Raw genomic sequence first — 19,383 nt, forward strand, 5'->3', positions numbered from 1 at the left:
CTTTAACATATCACTTTGCCACATTCAACCGGTCAACCAGTTCACAAGAAGAATCGCCAATCACCATACGTGAAAGTCGTGCATCTTAGACTTGGAATGTAACAAACGGTGTCATATCCAAACGTTGAAAGTGGAAAGTGAAATTTAAAGATGGTTGCGATGAAATAAGAGAGGCTGTGTGCTCCCTATTCCTCCAAAAGAAAACTTGAGCTAGCACAATACAACACAGCATTTTTATTACTCTTATAAAGGCCTGTGACATCCAACTAGATTTCTAACGATTACCCATTTTCCAGGAGAAATTTGTTTGCGTACCCTCGTTGGTGTAGGACTAGATTAAAAGAAAAGAGAACTTCAATTTGTCCCTAGCAAATCGTCTTGGTGTTGCACAGGCAATACATTTAAGGTGAAAGAGGTTCATCTTGTTACATTTATACAAATAAGAAAGAATTACTGGCAGGGTGGATCTGGATTGAACTTCACTGATTCCCTCCAAATGAGCTCCTTCACGTGCTCTTCAGTGCACGTTGGCTGATCAAAATCAAAACTGAATGGCCTGGGACAGACTGGCTCATCATTGATGTTATGAAGTGATGAAAGATAAGGGTGACATAGTGCCTCATCAACTGCAAACAATGAAAATACCTCACAAACATGAAACAAATGAGGCTGTCCATAAGAAAACTATAAACCTGCCTTGGAACTCAGATTCTATGAGAATGCATACCTGTAATGCGTTTGTTTGGATCAAATATAAGCATCTTCTCTAACAGGTCCAGTGCCTCAGGCAACATGTTAGGGAATCTGGCGGAGAATTTTTGCTTCCGGTACTGTGGAAGCTGTCTAATGTATCTTCTGGCATTATCACTCCGGAGAAATTCTAGGCTTGCATCATCCGGTGAACCTAATAACTTTTGTACAATAGGAAAACATAATGTACGAATGGTGTTACATTTAAATATCCCTTTTATTGCTACAAATATACCAATATTTTCTTTTGATTCCTGTAACTCTTTTGATGATCCTAAAAAGTTCAAACTTCTCCTTTTGGTCCTTACCTACTTCTGTTACAAAAAAATGCTTATTGATTCCTTCCAGTATTGTTGAGTTAGCATTTCTGTAATGTGGTGTTAACATGTGACAATGCTTGACCCTTTTGGCTTTTGTAACAAAAGAGATCGAAATATTTAAACTATATAGGGGTCATAAATAAGTTTACTGGAACTAATAACAAAAACTGATATATTTGCAAAGGTATATAAACTATGCATTTCTCTAGTTGGTTGATAATAACAGCATTGAAAAAGTATAGGTAATGGTTGATAATAACATGACGGAGGAACTTGACATGATCATAATTGGAAGCACCAAACGAGAACCATACCTCTGTTATAAGCCTTAATTGGTGAACATAGTCTTTGCCAGGAAACAAGGGTTCTCTGGTCATAATTTCACCAAGTATGCACCCAACAGACCAAACATCAATTGCAGAGGTGTACTCGGAACAGTTAAGGAGCAATTCTGGGGCACGGTACCATCGTGTGACTACATACTCTGTCATGAAATCTGTTTCAGATGTTGTTCTTGCCAACCCAAAGTCCCCAATTTTAAGGTCGCAGTTTGCATTCATAAGTAAATTACTGGGCTTAAGGTCACGGTGCAAAACATTAGCTGAGTGCACATATTTCAGCCCCCGTAACAGCTGGTATAAGAAGTACTGCAAAAGTTTCTTTCAATATCAATTCCATGCTTAATTTCAAACTCAATCAAAAGGAGTTTTTGTATGAGTAAGTCATTTCTTATGATCATAGCAAAGAAAACAAAATTATATATATATATATATATATATATATATATATATATATATATATATATATATATATACATCTTTTATTCATTTGGGTTTTAATATTTTTTTCATTTTGTTACATTAAATTTTAGAAGTCTTAACTTTTTATTTTTTGTTTGTAATGGATTCATTTTAATTCTTTTTAACAAAAGAATTAAGTAAAGTTACTTGCATTAACCCGTTTAACATCTTAACTAAAAATTATCAAAATAAATCTTTTTAAAAACACATACTACCAAAATGAATCCTTTAAAAAATATGAAGTACCAAAACAATGTCTCAAAAATTCGACATGGTAATAACATTTATCCAAAGAAAAACTATATTAAAGCCTATTTACACGATCCATGTCCTTTTGAAATGGGAACATTATATCAGAAAATAAGACCTGCTAAGTTGCAAAAGTTCTGAGTTAACAGCAAATAAGTGTCATGCTGCGATAGAAAAGAAGGCATATATGTATCCATTACTTTAAAAGAATGCTAAAACCACATACGCTAAGTCTATAGTTTGTGATCTTAGTCCAAAGTCAAAGCCTATTCTTAATTCAAACGTCTAAACAAAAAGCAACTGCTAACAACCGAGAATTGTAGAAGCCTACAAGTGTTATATCTATATTGTTTTAACCAGAGGTAGATACTGCATATTGATATGTCATAAAAAAAAAGAAGATAATTCTATGCTAGAAAATATAACAAGTGGTTGAAAACAAAATGTAATTAAGAGCCAATAGCATATCATTTGAGCCAAACCTGGCAATGCTCTTCACCAAGAGGTTGGTCAGAATGAATTATGTGATGAAGATCAGTGTCCATCAACTCGTAAACAATGTACACATCATTGAAGGTCTCCCTTTTGGGGGGTCGTATGATATCCTTGATGCCAATGATCTGTGAAAGATGATAGCAATTGTAAGTATTCAAACAGAGAGAACAAGCTTCAGTGATGTAAACTAAGACAATAAAAGATCAAAGTTCAATAGAATATGATTGAATTAGGAAATGAGCACTTACATTTTCATGTTCCATGTGACGAAGGAGTTTGATTTCTCTCAATGTCCTCTTAGCATCAATTATATTGTCAAACGCGTTACCAATCTTCTTGATGGCAACTTGCTCGTGTGTTTCGGAATTAACAGCAGCACTAACAAAAAATATGGTTCAAGTGAACATAAAATCTACTTGCAAGCATATATTTAAGAAGCAAATATCAGATTTAACTTGAAGCAGGAAATACAACACTTACCAGACGATGCCATTAACGCCTCTACCAATTGGGCGAATAGGAGGCACATACTTGGAAGACACCTCGAACAAGTTTCCGTACACATTGTACTGTGCATATTTACCACCATGTGTGAGAACCCTTTTGATTTTTGCATCCCCAGAAGCTGAAGCAGCAGCAGAAGAGCTTGACCCTTTTGTGGCCATGTTCAATGTTCGAACTCCAAGAGCAAAAGGGTGTTCACCTTTTCAATCAAAATTACAAAAGCTAAGCCACCCAATAGCAAACAGAAAATAGCATTTTTCACTGGTTGAGTTTATTAGTTGATGGTGGGAACGTACGTAAATACAACTACCTTCCACCAAATAGTATAAAAAAATATAAGATACTTGTGTGTTCATAGACCAAAGTTACAAGATAATTTTGACACATACACCAAAAAGTGGTTGCAGAACGTATCATAAAGGAAAAAAGTAGTTGTAGGATAAGTGAGTTGTAATAAAGCTTTTAATAGAAATCTGAAAATGGCGTTTTCTAGGTCATGGGCTTGCCACTTGGATATTGATCATTCTACCTGTAAAAGTAAAAGCCTAAAATGTAACGTGATCTCTAAAAGCATAGGATTTATCACGAGATGTTTGTTAATTTTCTTGCATTCATGCATCGTTAAAACTCTAGAAAGTGGAAACCTAGCCCGTTTCCTTTTTAGGTACGTATACTCCTCAGAATCACGTCTCATTCTGAGTTCACGAATTGCCTGTGATAAGTTGCATGGTGAATCGTGTGCTGTGGTTGAAAGTACAACACGTATTGTACTTTATGGTGTGCAAAAGAGGGAAAAAAAATGGACTAATTGAACATGAAAGGAAAAAGGCTAGTTATAAAAAATGTGATGCTCGATCGGAGCCTCTGATTGTTTTGGTGGCTTTAGGCCAATTCAACACAAGTTTCCCGAGAGAGCTTGTTTATCGCTCTGAAGAAACTTTGTTTGAAATCTGTTATTTTTTATGCCAAAATTCTATTATTCTGTGGTGATTGTAACTGGGGTGTGGTGTGTGGAAGGATTTGGATGGTGATCGACTCGAGTGCTGTTTTCTGTTCAAATTTTCAATGCGTGTGTATATATGATGCAACTTATCTTGGTTGAAAACTTGAAGCAAAGCATTGTTGGAGAAAATGTGGCAAGGGAATGTCGAAGATCAGCGTTTGACTTGCTTCATAACACATCAGATTCAGCCATTCTTTGTACAATGCAGAAAAACTAGATCCTGCAATTTTACATGTCAAGTGTAAGTTTACAAAATTCACTACATATAGCTGCAAAAACTGGAGAGAATCCGAACCTGTAGTAGTCTAATGAAGAAGAGACATGGAGTATAAATAACATGAAGTAATTACCTTCAATACTGTTTCTCTTTTCACATATCATTCCGTTTGTATGATTGCATAAGAAACTAAAGGAGACGGTGTTAGAGAGCAAGATTCTTAATCTTATATATTGTGTTAAATGTAATGAGATGTAAGTGCAATTTATGGTAATTAATTCTTTCAATGTTTGTGTTGTTCAAATAAATGTTCTTCATATATTTTAAATTTTTATTGAGAAAAACCAATGCGCGTAAAATAAAGCTACATCGTGGTGTTGTGTTGAATTCACCAGCTTCAAATTCTGAAAATCTGCAGAGAATATCAGATCCGTAAAGTAAGATATAATAAGCTGCGAACAAGAAAAAACCATATGTTAGGACAAGAGAATCACTCCAAAGGAACTTGAGTATGACTAACAGAAGAATTAATATTTCAGCAATTTATTTTATAGAATTAAAAATGTAATAACTAATTTTTAATTAAAAATTTTAATAAATTGTTTAAATATATAAATTATATTTTAAATTTATAATAGATAATCTATGTCATTATCATGTTACAGTGTGATATAATTACATGATATGTTAGTAAAATTATCATTTTAGCAATAATAACACAGCAAAGTATATATTATAACGTCATCAAATATTGAAATACGAAAGTGATATAGTTATAAGAATTGAAATAAAAAAATACACACACACACACACACACATATATATATATATATATATATATGAAAGGATTAAAATGGAATAAGAATTTGTTTATGTATTTTAAAAAAATGAATGTGGTTTTGTTATCAGAATTACAATATAAGTACGAGCAAAGATGGAGTCAACCTAACAAATCTATATAAATTTAACATTTTAAAAATTATATATGATAGTTTAGACTCAACCTAATAAATCCCTATAATTCAAATTTAATATTTTAAAATTATATATGATCATTTGATTCAATAATTTAGTTAATTATGAATTGATTAGGTTATGGATTAATTTGAGCCGATTATTTAAATTTGGTTTATATGGTATCAAAATTTTAAGAAATATTTTTAATTTTAGTTTGGAAGAAATGAAATAAATAATTGAATCTTTAGTAAAAAATATTATATATATTTAATTTCAATGATTTTTTTATAATGAATTATGCCTACCTGTAATTTAATAATTATTTTTTATAAGGAATATTTTTTTAAATAGCTTATTATTAAATTTTAATAAAACAATATTATATTAAAAAATTAAATTTAAAATATACCTATAAATTCATAAATAATAAAATATTACTTTCGGTCCGATGATTATAAAATTGTAAACCAGTATATCCAATTTTAATCATTTAATTTTATTTGCTCATCCGAACCAAATCAACAGTACGTCCAAATCTTTTTGGATTTCTCCGATATGGGCGATCATCAACCTCTACTTAAGCTTTCCTAATTGAATTTTTTTTTTCAATGAAAACAATTTCCTTGTAATGTAATAAATTTGAAGTTTTGTCTTCAAAAGTATAAGAAGTTCTGCAGTTTTAGCGAGAGAAATGTAAGTAACACTACTTTTGACTTTCTTTCTATTTACAAGCTTAACTTTTGTCTTACAAAACTTATAATTTCCACAAATAAAAGTATAGCCTACTTCTTGAAAAACGATAAAAAAAAATTAAGAAACACCAAAGACGAAGCCATTTTAATGAGAACGATTTGAAAGAAAATTCATAATATGGAACCCAAAGCCAAAATAAAAACATTGATCGAAAAAGATAACATTTATGAGCGAATGTTTAAATAAAGCAAGACAGTGCAATAATTTTGTAATAGGCAAGTTACTAAGACCACAGTTAAAAATACACAAGATTTGAATATGGAAAACTACCACTTGATTTTAAAACATATACATAAACGACGGATAAGAAACACAAATCCACTTACTTTATAAAAAATCAAGACAACGACAATAAAAGATGGTTCACCTTAGTTCTGCAGATTTTAAAACTATATGAAAATCTCTGGTGCACTACATTGATTAAATGATTTTTTTACGTAATAAGTTCATAGTAAGTATAAATGCTGCCATGGATGTTTTACTTCATGTACGGTATAAATATTGGCAGCAGGTCCGAAATATGCAATGCAGTAACAAAAGCTCTGACCAACTTCGAGCATTAGAAGTTGGGATGTAACACTCAATTAGTATAAACTCAATTCAAAATCTTCATTGAACGAAAACTGAATATAAACTCTTAAGCTGATAAAACAATCAATACGAGAGGGTAATCTATTAACTCCAACTACAGGCACATTCTCTAAAAAATTAAACAAAAAATAAAACAGAAAACATTATCCTTATGGAAGATTGGAACTGGTTGGCGCTCCAAAACCACCAGATCCACGACCAAAGCCAGGCCTTCCGCCAGGACCCTGCAATATGGTAAACTAATTATGAGACGGAAAAACATTACAGAAAAAGAAACCAAAAAATCCCATACAGCACAAAAAATGTCCCAAGCTCATACAAATATAGCTAGGTATCTACATTAGAACTCAACTGCTTCAAGGATACATCTACCATAACTGTAATTACAAAACCTAATGATCAGCCACATGACACTGAGATCAGTTAAAAATGTTCTATACTGCACATTAACAAGAATTTCTAATCAGATTCATCAATTACATGACACTATTGATGAGGAATATATTGCACATGTACAAATCGAATGAGTTCCCAACCCAGGACTTGGTTTCACATTTTCTACAACAAAAAGGAGCAAATAAAAGGAAATTATAAGCAAGTACTCCCAAGAGAACTTGCAAGAGAAAGTAAAATGAATCGACCTTCCTTGGAAGAAGTTAATTTTAACCTGTACACCTAAACTTGTTCAAAATTATCTCCCCACAACTACTTACAATTCTACTAGTGCTTGAAAACAAATACTTAACTAAGACAAGAACTCTATCGAGTTAAAAAATAAGCCAAACTGAGCAAAACTATAAACCATTTCTTCCAGCCGAAGGCAACCCATAACTTGTGCCATAATTTAATATCTCTGGAATTCTACTCTACATGGCCAAGAAAAGAAATTCAAAGATTTAAACGGAAACGACCACATACATGCGAACAACAGGCAGAAACACCGGCGGCCTTTTACACATCATTCGATTTCACAAACTACAATCATCAAATGCAACTACCATTGTGACAGCAACGTTTTCACCATTCAAGAAATCTTCACAATCACATTACCCATACTTATTCATAAATTTTATATAAGTTCAATAACAACAATCCAACCCTAGTCACAAATATACTCTAGTAGTTTAAAACTTGAGCACAGACATAGCCCTAGTCACTAACATACTCTAGTGGTGAAAATGAGAATAAAAACAAGATATAGGAATGAAGGGATTTAATAGGAGTAAGGTTTTAAATCTTTTTGCACATAAATTAATTAATTTTAACTTCTTTTTCAACTTGTTCAGAACCTCTCCACAAAGGGAACTATAATTTATAAGGGTTTGGAACAAAATACTTATCCAGACTAAAGCTCTATAAGTTAGAAGCTAATTCAAAATGAGCTAAGATAAAAATCATTTCTTCAAATAGGAGGCAGTGTAAGTACATATCATGTAGAACGGATCCAATCAAAAGAAAGACAAGAAAATGATGATGAAAACTACTTTGAAAGCAAATGACAACCATGATTACACTAAACAGATAAGAAAAAAATGAATTGCAGTAGAAAAAGCGATTACCCCAAAAGTGGGTCTGTAATCAGCAGGAGCTCCTCCCTTGTCTCCTCCAAATTCCCCACCGCCTCGGGGACCTCCACGGTACCCATCACGATCACCACCAAATCTACGCTCGCCGTCAAAGCGTGGTGGACCCCTGTTCAAAGCGCCACAAATCAGGCTTATTACAATCAACTAATAGAAATAATAGTTATCAGTTAATTATAACCAAATCCCTGCATCTCTTGTTCTAAGTTAAGCCAGTTAAGCTCATAGTACAACACTATGATACTAATCCTACAAATGCGCGTTGTATCGTATTATATATTATTCAATGATTTACAGTGATTTTCTTCGCATACCTAGGGCGATCACCGGATGGGCCGCCAAAGGGCCTGCCAGGTGGTTTGGCCTGTTTCTTCAAAGTGGCAGGGACAATTTCGGAAGGAAGGTTAAGATAAGTTCTGAGAAACTCTATGCCATCGTTGGTGAGGAACCAGTAGTAATGCATCCAAGCAAAGGTCTCCCTCACGTACTCGCGAGATTTGAAACTCTGCATCAGCTTAATCACCTGCAGATTAGGCACGTCAATCTCAGGGTGCTTCGCCAAATTGAAGTCCTTCTTCGCATAGCAAACTCCCTCTGCACCATAAACACCGACAAAAGGTAAGACTCGTTATTCCACGGGATGAAACCCTAACGAACAAACACCACTAATGATAAGCTATAGCGAACCTACCTTGGAAGAGGTACTTGCAGATCTCCTTACGGTTCTTCTCCGGGATAATCTGAACATATAAAAATGCATGCAAGAGTCTGCGTCAGAGTGAAAATTGAACGAAACAATGAAAAAATTTGGGGATTACGAAATTGTGAACGTACCATTGTGTGCGAAGGTGGATGATGAAGATACGGAGGCTGGGAAACAGAGCTCGGCGTCGACACTGTTATCTTTGCTGCGTTCTTGTCTATAAACCCTAAATTCTAACTTGATCGATTTTTCGTATTAAATGGGCCTATTCATGGGCCGAGACTGCGTCATTAGACCACGACCTATAAACACTTATTTGGAAAGTGACTTTTAACACCCCTGTTGCGTGAAAAATCCAAATTGTTGATAGGTGAAAAAAGTATTCTAAAATGCTTAATTCACTTTATCTCCAATTCACTGGGTCAAATACTACTAACTGTCGGCTAATTATTTAAACTAATAAAAAGATGAAACTGAACACATTGAAAAAAAAAAAGGATAAAAATAAAAAAAATAAAAATAAACTATAACTAAATTAAATAAGTTTAAATAAAAATAAGAACCAAATTAGTACATATGGCAATTTTTATTATAAATAATTATTTGAATTTAAAAAATATTTATTAAAAAAGTAAAATTATATTATTTTGATTTATGAAATAATTAAATTCAAATTAATAACTATTTAAAAAATAAAAATAGAAATGTAATTATTTTAGTTTAAAATAATGGTTAAATAAGAAAATTTAAAAACAAAATTCTGTACCGGAACTTAATCGAATCCGCGCGTATAGATAGATGCATAAACATGGTCTACGTAATGTTTATACGTTTTCATATGCAAAAGTAAAATGGCTGAATATCTATATGATTATTATTTTTTTTTCACTTCATTCTCAGTTAGGGTAGGGTGTGTTTTTTTTTTTTTTGTAAAAATGAATTTAAGAAAGAATGCATCAATGAAATTGAGTAAATTTAGAGATAAAATTTGTATGATTTCTTTTAAAATATTTGAAAGTGAAAATAATAAATTTTGGGATGAAGTTTGTGAAAGTTATGAATGATTTGAATGATATAATAGAGAAAAAAGAGGGTTTTAATATATTAAAATATAAAATTCCTATTTTTCTTTTATAATAAAAATTAATATATTATTATTATTATTATTAATAATAATAATAAAAAAGTAAAAGCAAAATATGTTATTAATAAAATAAAAAAAAGTTGTGAATCATTCTCTCACTAATTGGAGTTTCCAGGAATGGTTCTATATCTCTTTCCCCTCTTCTTTATCTCCAACCCCTTCCCCTCTTCTTTGTCTCCAACTCATTTCTAAAACCAAAACTATTAACCAACAATAACAAGCCATTTTGAAATTCATGACGAGGTTAGGTTTACGAAAAACACACTCCACGCAAATTTTTAAGATGAAGAATATTTTATAAAAAAATGTTTTTTTATTAACTTTTTTTTTTACTAACTTTTTACAAATGTGATGATTTATGATTGGTCTTTTTAAATATTTTCTGAAAATAAATTCAAACAAACTAATAAAATAATAACATGTGATTTATTATTAAAAAGTTGTTATAAAAAGTTTTAAACTTATTATAATCCTATTTTATATCCCACAAATTTGTGATCGCAATCACTCCTAAATCAGTGTATCAACACATGCATTAGAATTCGTTCATGCAAATACAACATTAAATACACTCTGTGTCTTTTCCTAAAACAACAACAATGAACAAAAAATAAACACTAACAATACTTAATATTTCAATCATCTTACACATACACAATACATAACAAAGATAACAACAGTAATTTCTAGTTTGTAAACCATTTTCTGGCGAAAACGGACCTTTATTTTCACCTCCCTCAAAAAATAATTGTAAACCATAAGTCATATTCAAACATAAGTTCACTGTAATTTTGTCACAGGGTATTGTGTACTTGAACAAGTTATTATAAACTAAAACTAAAGTGGTTTTTGTCATATTAAACAAATTATAGTTAAATTTATCAGTGAAATTAAGTAATTTACATGTAGGTTGAAAACTTCGATTAAGGAAATCACCTAATAATATTTAGTATCAAACTATTAATCCACTATAAAAGACATATACTTTTTTTTATATATATTAACTTCATTTTAATTTGTGAAAACTAAACAAGTTGTTGAAACTTATTACCAAATTATAATATATAAATAAATATAAATTTTATTTTATAAGTCAATTTAGGTTTAAGTTTGTTAACATGATATTAGACTGTTGGAACATATATTAGTGAATTTATTGAATCTATTGCTCGTTCTATTTTGAGTTAACTATTGGACTAGAATATATCAATTCACAACGTATTTTTAAGATTGTGTTAGATGTAAAATTTACTTTTTAAATTCTTTTTTTCACTTTTCAACACTTTTTTTTTTCAAAAGCGTATTTGTCTCACGTTCTTCAAAACAAATTATTAATTTGTACATAAAATTAAGTTGATTTATATTTTCCAAAATAAGATTTGGGTCTGCAAATTATTATCTAGCTCAATAATAAATTAAAATGGTTTTGCTGTAAAGAATGAAAAGTATTAAAATTTTGTTAAAAACTATATATATAATATTTGATTGTACCAATATATCCTCGTTGTCAAATTTATTAAAGTTTTTATATAGGAGTATTAATCATTTTTAACTCTCAAGAGTTAATTGTGTTTTGTACAAACAGGTACTATGTTGAATCTAGGACAACAAATAGAGAAATCTGTAGTAAAAAAGCGAGTTTAATATATGCATGTAAATTTTTTATATCATAAACTAACAAAAAAAATTTGTTATATTTTATAATTCGTAGTATAATATTATTACAAAACTGACTAAATTTAAAGTACATTAAACAATAAACTTTTTATTTTAAAAAAACTTGATTCATCTCTATTGTTATTGTTTTACTCATTGTACTCAACAATATAATTTATAGGTTCACTTATTCTTAATTGTTGTACTCAAAATAGATAAAATAGACTATAAATTATCATAAACGACTATTTCATTAACTACTAATAAGTCCCCAATGACTAATATATTAATTATTTATAAAATTTGGATGACTAATTCATTCACTACTCGTAAGACTTCAACAAGTAATTTGTTAATTACTTATAAGACTTTAACTAATTCATTCGAGATTGAATAATAATATTAAGGTATAATTTATTTTGACATTGAAAATATTTAGGGTTTAGGGTATCATGACTGAGAGGGCATTATCGTTGTTGATTAAACCAAATTACCCGCGCCACTATGAAGAGGCAAAGTAATCAATGCATGCACAGCCTTATGCAGAATCTCTTTTTCTCTATCTTTTTGCATTTGGTGTTTTTGGGACTTGCGAATTGGGGAACATACATGTGATAAGTCAATGTTTTTTTTTTCACTTTTTCTCTTTTCATAGACAGGTTGTTGGTGTAAAAGGACATGTAAATGCAAAAAACAAAAACTCATTATTGTCGTCCTCAAACCACCTCACAGTCAAACTATACAGCTAAAAAACGAAATTGCTGATACCAATATTAATCTCTACCAAATAAATAACAAAAAATCTGTGATAGAACAAAAGAAGAAGATACATTGTATATAAGAAGACACAGAATTATGTGATGGGGGCAAAAGCATGCATTATTATCATTTGAAAATCCACAAAACATGTAGAGTCAAATATCTAGCAACTTGAAGATGCTTTACATGTCTTCAAAATAAAGCTTTTGCTGCTAGTTGCAATCACCTTTATTTTTTTTTCCCTCTTCCACGACAAAACACCCAACAAACATCACCATTGTTACATACAACACATATTTCTCTTACCTTCAATCACATTTCACAATCTTTACAAATCAGCAATCAAAAGAAAACGTGCATATCCTCTGCAAATTCACAAGCCTGGCCTGGACCATTTGATGAAAATGTCTTCCTAGCTAGTCAGAGAGGTCATACAAGAAAGTGGGGACACCTTCCACAATCATTTTAATCTCACAAAGAAGAAGGAAAAGGAGAAAGTGTGTTTGCTTCCACATTTGTGGCTAGTTCTTCCCCACCAATATGTCCTTCAACACTGTCCCAAAAGAGAAAGTTAGGACATTGCTGCTGCGTTTCCACCCATTCATTTAAACCTTGCCTCTGCAAGCACTCTAGTGCTATATCTCCTTGCTCGTCCATGGGACAACGTTGTACCTCAATCGGGACCATGTTGTCCACGTTCTCTATCAATGGTGGCAAATAATTTGTGGTGTCCAAGCCCACAGTCACTGTTAGAGGAGGAAGTGCCTGAACCTGATGATGGCTCAGGTTCCACGTTTCAGTGCTCAACCCCACTGCATCTTGAAAATTTTCAGGTCGCACACTGTTGCAGTCTGTTGCTGGTCCTTCCAGCGAAGGTGTGTCAAACATGAACAGAGGGCATGTAGAGGAAAACAAGGTTTCTTGAAATGGTGGTTTTGTCTGTGGATTATCCAGGTTGGAAGAAAAATGGCCAAGTAGATTGGAACTGTAGCTGAACTGGGAAGAATTGTGATCGATACTTTGTGCAATAATGGTTGAAGACAGTGAAGTCTTTCTTATTTTCTTTTTTATCCACGAGTTCCAATAGTTCTTTATTTCATTGTCCGTTCGACCTGGCAAGTGGCTTGCAATGTGAGCCCATCTGCATTTCACAGATTCAATAATCAATAGAATCCCACCGTTTAAATCAAGGAAAACATATGTTCAGTAGCAGATGCTTATAGATCCATATATAATCAAGCAAGTTTAGACATACGAAGAAAGAGAGAGAGAGAGAGAGAGAGAGAGAGAGAGAGAAAAAGTGTACATAAAACCCTTGTATTTTTTAAGACATGTATGGTTTCTCTCTGTAATTTGGAAACATTTGTGCGAAGAAAAACCTGATAATGGAAAACGAATAGTAAGATATGTATCATCTACTGGGAAGGTGGACAAAAAAATGTAGGGCTAAAGTATTGATCTCTTGACCTCCCTAAAACTGCTGCTGATAGCTAGGTAGCCTTTACCTAGAAACAAATTTGCCTTTGTTTAAAAAAACGGGACAACTTGTGTCATTACTTTTTGACTGCGATATTTATGACAAAAAGAACTTAAGCAATAGATAGAGATAATTGAGAATGGTGTCAACATGAAACAAGGTAAATGAATTAGAAATCTGGCTTATAGTCTGCTCAACTAGTTTGTGTAGATCAAATACATGGAGACTAGAAGTGCAATGCTGCTTTTATACCTAGTTTATTTGTTTAGTTGTTTATCAGAAAATTGAAGTTCATATGTAACTGAAATTGAAAGATGAGCCATAGACAAGGAATGCCTTAATAAGCCATCATCATAAGTCCTTCATTTATATAACAATCAATGAAAATTAATCACACATATATATAGCCAATATCATAATTTCCGAATTGTTTTCTCTCTTTTTTGGCCTAATAGAAAGCTATTAAACTCAACTCAACGACAGCTAATGATGTGGGATATAGGACCGAGAAGAAGGCATGTGTATGGCGGAAAATGCAGGAAGGTAAAGCAAGAGAAAGATTGAAGTGATGATGATTCAAAATTCTGGGATATAGCGTAATTCAAACCTGTTGCCTACGACCCCGTGAAGGCTTATAATTAACTTTTCCTCCTCAGGTGTAAACCTTCCTCTCCTAATATCAGGTCTCAAATAATTAATCCATCTCAAACGACAACTCTTCCCACACCTTTGAAGCCCTGAAAGCCAATTAACAAACCACAGATCACAATAATAAACACTACACTCACAGGGATTCTGGTCCTTTAAATTTAATTACTAAAATTCATTTCAGTCTCATCAGAAACTACCCTAAAAGAATTATTTGTACAATTACACTCAAATAACCATGACAAAAGTCTTATAATTAGATTTTTTTTCGTAAATTTATTATCATCAGTTTTATCAACTGTTCATTCTCATCGAGAGTAAATAATACTGTTTTTTGAGTTATATTTTTTCATATTAGACCAGCTACTGAAAAAGAATTTGTTGAATTTATTAAATATTGTATAGTCTCTCCTGTTAGAAAGAAAAAAAGAGAGAAGAACAGACCAGCTTTTTCTGGAACTTCACTCCAGCAGCCGTATCCATGAGTTGTAATGTATCTGATGAGTTTTTCATCTTCCTCAGGAGACCAAAGTCCTCTTTTAACCTTCTGTTGGTTGCAGCAAGAATGGTGACCCATATTTCTAGGCTTCTTGCTCTGTCGTCTTCTTTTTCCTTCTTTTATATTCTTGTTCCCTAAGTGGCTTCTATTGCCTGGATCAAATTTGTGTGCAATAGTTAAAGACTCTCTTTCCTCCTCTCCTTTTAAAAGTACATGCCCTAGCCGACATACATTCAGAACCTCATCTGGGCTCCATGCAATGGACCCACATCTCCATCTAACCCTACAATGACATTCCATCAACCTAACTCCATATATTGCTAACTATTCATTACCGTGTAACCATTTTCTACGTACCTCTGAACCACTTACGTAACCAAACTTCCTCATACACCACTACATCTAAAACCCTCGCCCTTCTCCGCACATCTTTCAAATCCAAAACAAAAAGAGGGGTAGAGAAGAAAACGGGAGCCTAGGTAATCATAACATCATTGCCGGTTGTTTATGCACCTTCTCCCTGTCTGCTGCAATTATACACCATCCTCATGATATCAAGAGCAAGTGGATTCTCTCTCTGATATTGACTTCCAGGATTATCTCCACATTATTATCTCCAAGCTAATCACTAATACTTTATTTAATGCTTCCCACCATGATTAGACACATTAAACTCAGATTCTTTTTTCATTCATTATTATTTTATTTGCAATTTGTAAGATTTAACATTCGTTAGGTTTAAACTTCAATTTTTAATATATACGAAATTTATTTCCTAATATTTTTATCTGTTGAACAATATACGAAAATTCAATACTACTGGGACAGTTTCAAAATCTCTGGTCGAAATGAACTTAGAGAAACTTATAACAGGTAAAAAAATGTGTCAATAGTTTTCTCCTCGTAACTTGTACACTACACGAAACCAGGAATAAGATAGAATTGGTATATGGTCGTACATATAAAATTAAAACAAGGAATACATTCGTACTCAAGACAGTCTACTTTTAGAAAGAGATCAGAAGATGGTGAAAGAAAAAGATGATAGAGAAAATTTTGAGATGTAAATAAATATTAATATTGTTAAAGTGATTACATACGTAACTCATACTATAATGCAAAGCAATTATGAGAAGAAGGGGTTTATTTGCTTTATATGTTTAGTTTTTTTTTTTCAAAAAGAGCTTCAGTGAAGTCCTGAAGTTTTCATATCAATTTTTCACATCAAAGTCTTTATATTGATCAAAGAATTAGTTAACAGGTCTTGCATATAAAACTATCCCTATATTATTAAAAGTAAGGGTGAAAATATAAATGGTGTACCCAAAAAACTCAGGGCTTGTATTTTATTCATAAAGGGTATTTTTCTTTCTTTTTCACTTATTTTTCAAATGAAACACAAAGAACTGGTCAGAATGAGAGGAAATTAAATCTCTGTTATATTTTAAACTCTTAATTGAATCTCTATTAAATTTGTGCTCTATTGAATCTTAAAAATTTAATTTAATTTTTGTAATTAGATTTTTTTGTTAATTATATTTTTTTAATTATGTAATATATGACAATTATCTAATTATGTCACCATATTCATACGTAGTCTTCAAGAAATCATTTTAGGATTTGTTACATTTATTGAAAATTAATTTTAAAAGTTACGATTATATTTTGTAATAATATGTTATATGACGATATTTAAGATAATAAAAAAATAAAATAATTATTATGTTACATAGTTAATAAAAAAAATCTAATATTAAATTGAAAAATTTTAAATTTTAATAATTCAATTTTAAATTAATTTATAAATTTATCGATTTAAAATTTAATTAAGCTAATTGAAAATTGTTATTTTGATCTTTGGATTCACGGATAAATAATTTACTCGATAAGTTTTTTTTAAACTACACGCTCGAATTATAAACGTTTGATAGTTTTGTCCATGATTTTTATAATCTGAGTTTCATTCAACTTTTCAATGATTGAAAATGTTGGAATAGAAAAATATAAACACAATAATGAATTTAACAATACAGTATTGGTCAAATCAAATGTCTTTAAGTTTAAGCAGGTAATTTGCGTACTATCCGTGATTATGCTGTATTCTCTTCTAGTGACTCAAATATTAATCTATGATTACTTCTAAATTTACTTTGAGAATGCAGGAATTTATATTTAATTTTAATTTATTTTAATCATAAGCTAAATTTAAATTATTAAGAAAACTTGTGATATATAATTTTTTCTTACAATAATATATTGAAAAGTTTAAGTTCATCCGAATGCGTTTAATTATTGGTGTTTGTAATTGATATTAATTATGTCCTGTCCGACAACCACAAGTTTACCTGTGTGGCAGTTGGAAAAAACAAAGATAACTACCACATCACTTATTATTTAATTTAATAATCGATCACTTTAATCATATCATTAATTCGTTGATTTGCCTAGCCATGGAAGAAATTTCTATAACTAGAGTGGCCTTGTTTAAAGGGTAGTAAATAAAAATATTTATTATCACATTTTTAATATGATGTTCTGCAAAACTAGAAGATGAGAAACTTATAAATTAACATTAAATTGAAAATGTCTGGTGAGATTAACTAATAAATTAACTTAAAATTACTTAATAAAAGCGATAGGAAGGAAAAATAAACTAATATATGAAAAAAAAAAAATCGTTTACAACTATTAAGTTTGAAGTTTTTAAAAGTAGGGAAATCTAATAAGAATATGTAGTATTTAAAAGTGTAAAAATATATTTAAATTTAATTTAAGCAATACCAATTAGAATAATAATGTTATTAATAAATCTTAAATAATTTAATAACAAGAATAAATACATAAAATTAATCATACTAAAAAAAAGTCTTGGGTGAATAAGAAGCAATGCTTATGACAAGAATTGCAGCTTTGAGTCTCTGATAAACATTGTCATTTTCTATGTTTTCAATTTCACCAGTACTTCAGAATCTAATTTTTGCCCTCTACTGAAAACATGGATCTTCAATCTGATTTTGCATTATTGTTTTCTGTACCTGTTAATTTTCTCGTTGAAGTTTGGCTTGGTTTTATCTTAAACGCCGACACGTTTTTTCATGGAGTAATTCCCAATATAACATCTTTTGATGGAAAGAATCCATATGTGAATGCGTCCAAACTCAATACATAATTAATTATAAGTATATAAATATTTGTGAATTTTTATGTAAGCATGAAGTATCACCGTCATATTCACTTAAATATAGTTTTGCTAAATATGATTTCAACCACATTTCAATCACTCTCACATGTATGAAACGATAGGTTTAATAATCTTTAATATCAAGTGGATTTTTAGGTTAATTCAGTTATATTTTTTAAATTAATTTTATCTTTAATTGATATAAAAATATTATATATATTGAAAGTAAATTAAATTTTATGGTAGGGTTAATTTTATTAATGGAAAAAGAATTGAGGAGGGGAATAGAGACATTTCATCCATGAGGGTGAAAGGAATTAAATGTAGATGTTTGATTTTCACATGTAATTACTAGATAGAAATGGAAGTGGTAGGGCCAAATTGCACTCCATTGCTCCTCCTTAAAGCTAACTATAATCATTTACCCTTTTCATTTCCTCCCAAAGGTCTTTTTTAAAAATCATTTATATATGTATTACTATCAAAGTTTTAGCTTGCTATTCATACAAGCAAATGTCATTTTCTCTTCTTTTCCATCAATTGTGGTGGTTCATTCGCATCAATCACCTCTCCCCTTTCAACACTCCCACTTAACTATATTATTTTTCATATTAAATTAATATCAAACGTTTCAAATTTCGTACTGGGTTGGCCAGAATAGATAATTCTAATATGAATGTTACGGTAGATATTAGTTTATTTATATCTCAAAATATATCATAAGTTAAATCAAATAATTAAATAACTTTTAAAAATTTAGATAAGGGTGTTTGAATAAACGTTTTTCCACATGTGTAAGAAATTAAACTATTGTATAAAAGGAGATATTACAGAAACATTTGAGAGATGCCTTTAAATAGGTTTAGGTGGTTGGACCACAGGAAAACTAAACAGAGCACTGAGTGAGATAATGAAGAACATTGAAGAATTTTATTTTGTTTAAGAGAAATATCATGGTAAATAATGTCTATAGTTAATGATTTGGTATTTAATTGATGGTGTTATTTAATCTATTTAACTAACCTTATCTAGTTAGAGTTAACTAACTGGTGTCTATTTTATGTATATATAATTTGGGACTCAAAAGGTAAAAC

At 30.9% G+C, this 19,383-nt stretch overlaps 2 protein-coding genes across 2 annotated transcripts; both read right to left on the reverse strand.

The window, feature by feature from the left end:
* Positions 1–211: 211 nt before the first annotated feature.
* On the reverse strand, positions 212–3,511 carry LOC108347442 (mitogen-activated protein kinase homolog MMK2). Its single transcript, XM_017586677.2, has 6 exons — positions 3,095–3,511; positions 2,863–2,992; positions 2,602–2,739; positions 1,385–1,717; positions 728–911; positions 212–626 (listed from the first exon to the last, which is right to left on the reverse strand). The coding sequence occupies exons 1-6, from the start codon at positions 3,277–3,279 to the stop codon at positions 451–453; spliced, it is 1,146 nt and encodes a 381-aa protein (XP_017442166.1). The 5' UTR covers positions 3,280–3,511; the 3' UTR covers positions 212–450.
* A 3,121-nt stretch (positions 3,512–6,632) lies between these two features.
* On the reverse strand, positions 6,633–15,207 carry LOC108346423 (uncharacterized). The gene is made up of 9 exons (XM_052872952.1): positions 15,054–15,207; positions 14,569–14,698; positions 12,960–13,625; positions 12,839–12,896; positions 9,057–9,158; positions 8,914–8,962; positions 8,537–8,816; positions 8,199–8,331; positions 6,633–6,863 (listed from the first exon to the last, which is right to left on the reverse strand). The coding sequence occupies exons 1-9, from the start codon at positions 15,184–15,186 to the stop codon at positions 6,789–6,791; spliced, it is 1,626 nt and encodes a 541-aa protein (XP_052728912.1). The 5' UTR covers positions 15,187–15,207; the 3' UTR covers positions 6,633–6,788.
* Positions 15,208–19,383: the final 4,176 nt, after the last annotated feature.

The sequence above is a fragment of the Vigna angularis genome, chromosome 1, assembly GCF_016808095.1.
Source record: "Vigna angularis cultivar LongXiaoDou No.4 chromosome 1, ASM1680809v1, whole genome shotgun sequence".
Taxonomy (NCBI): Eukaryota; Viridiplantae; Streptophyta; class Magnoliopsida; order Fabales; family Fabaceae; genus Vigna; species Vigna angularis.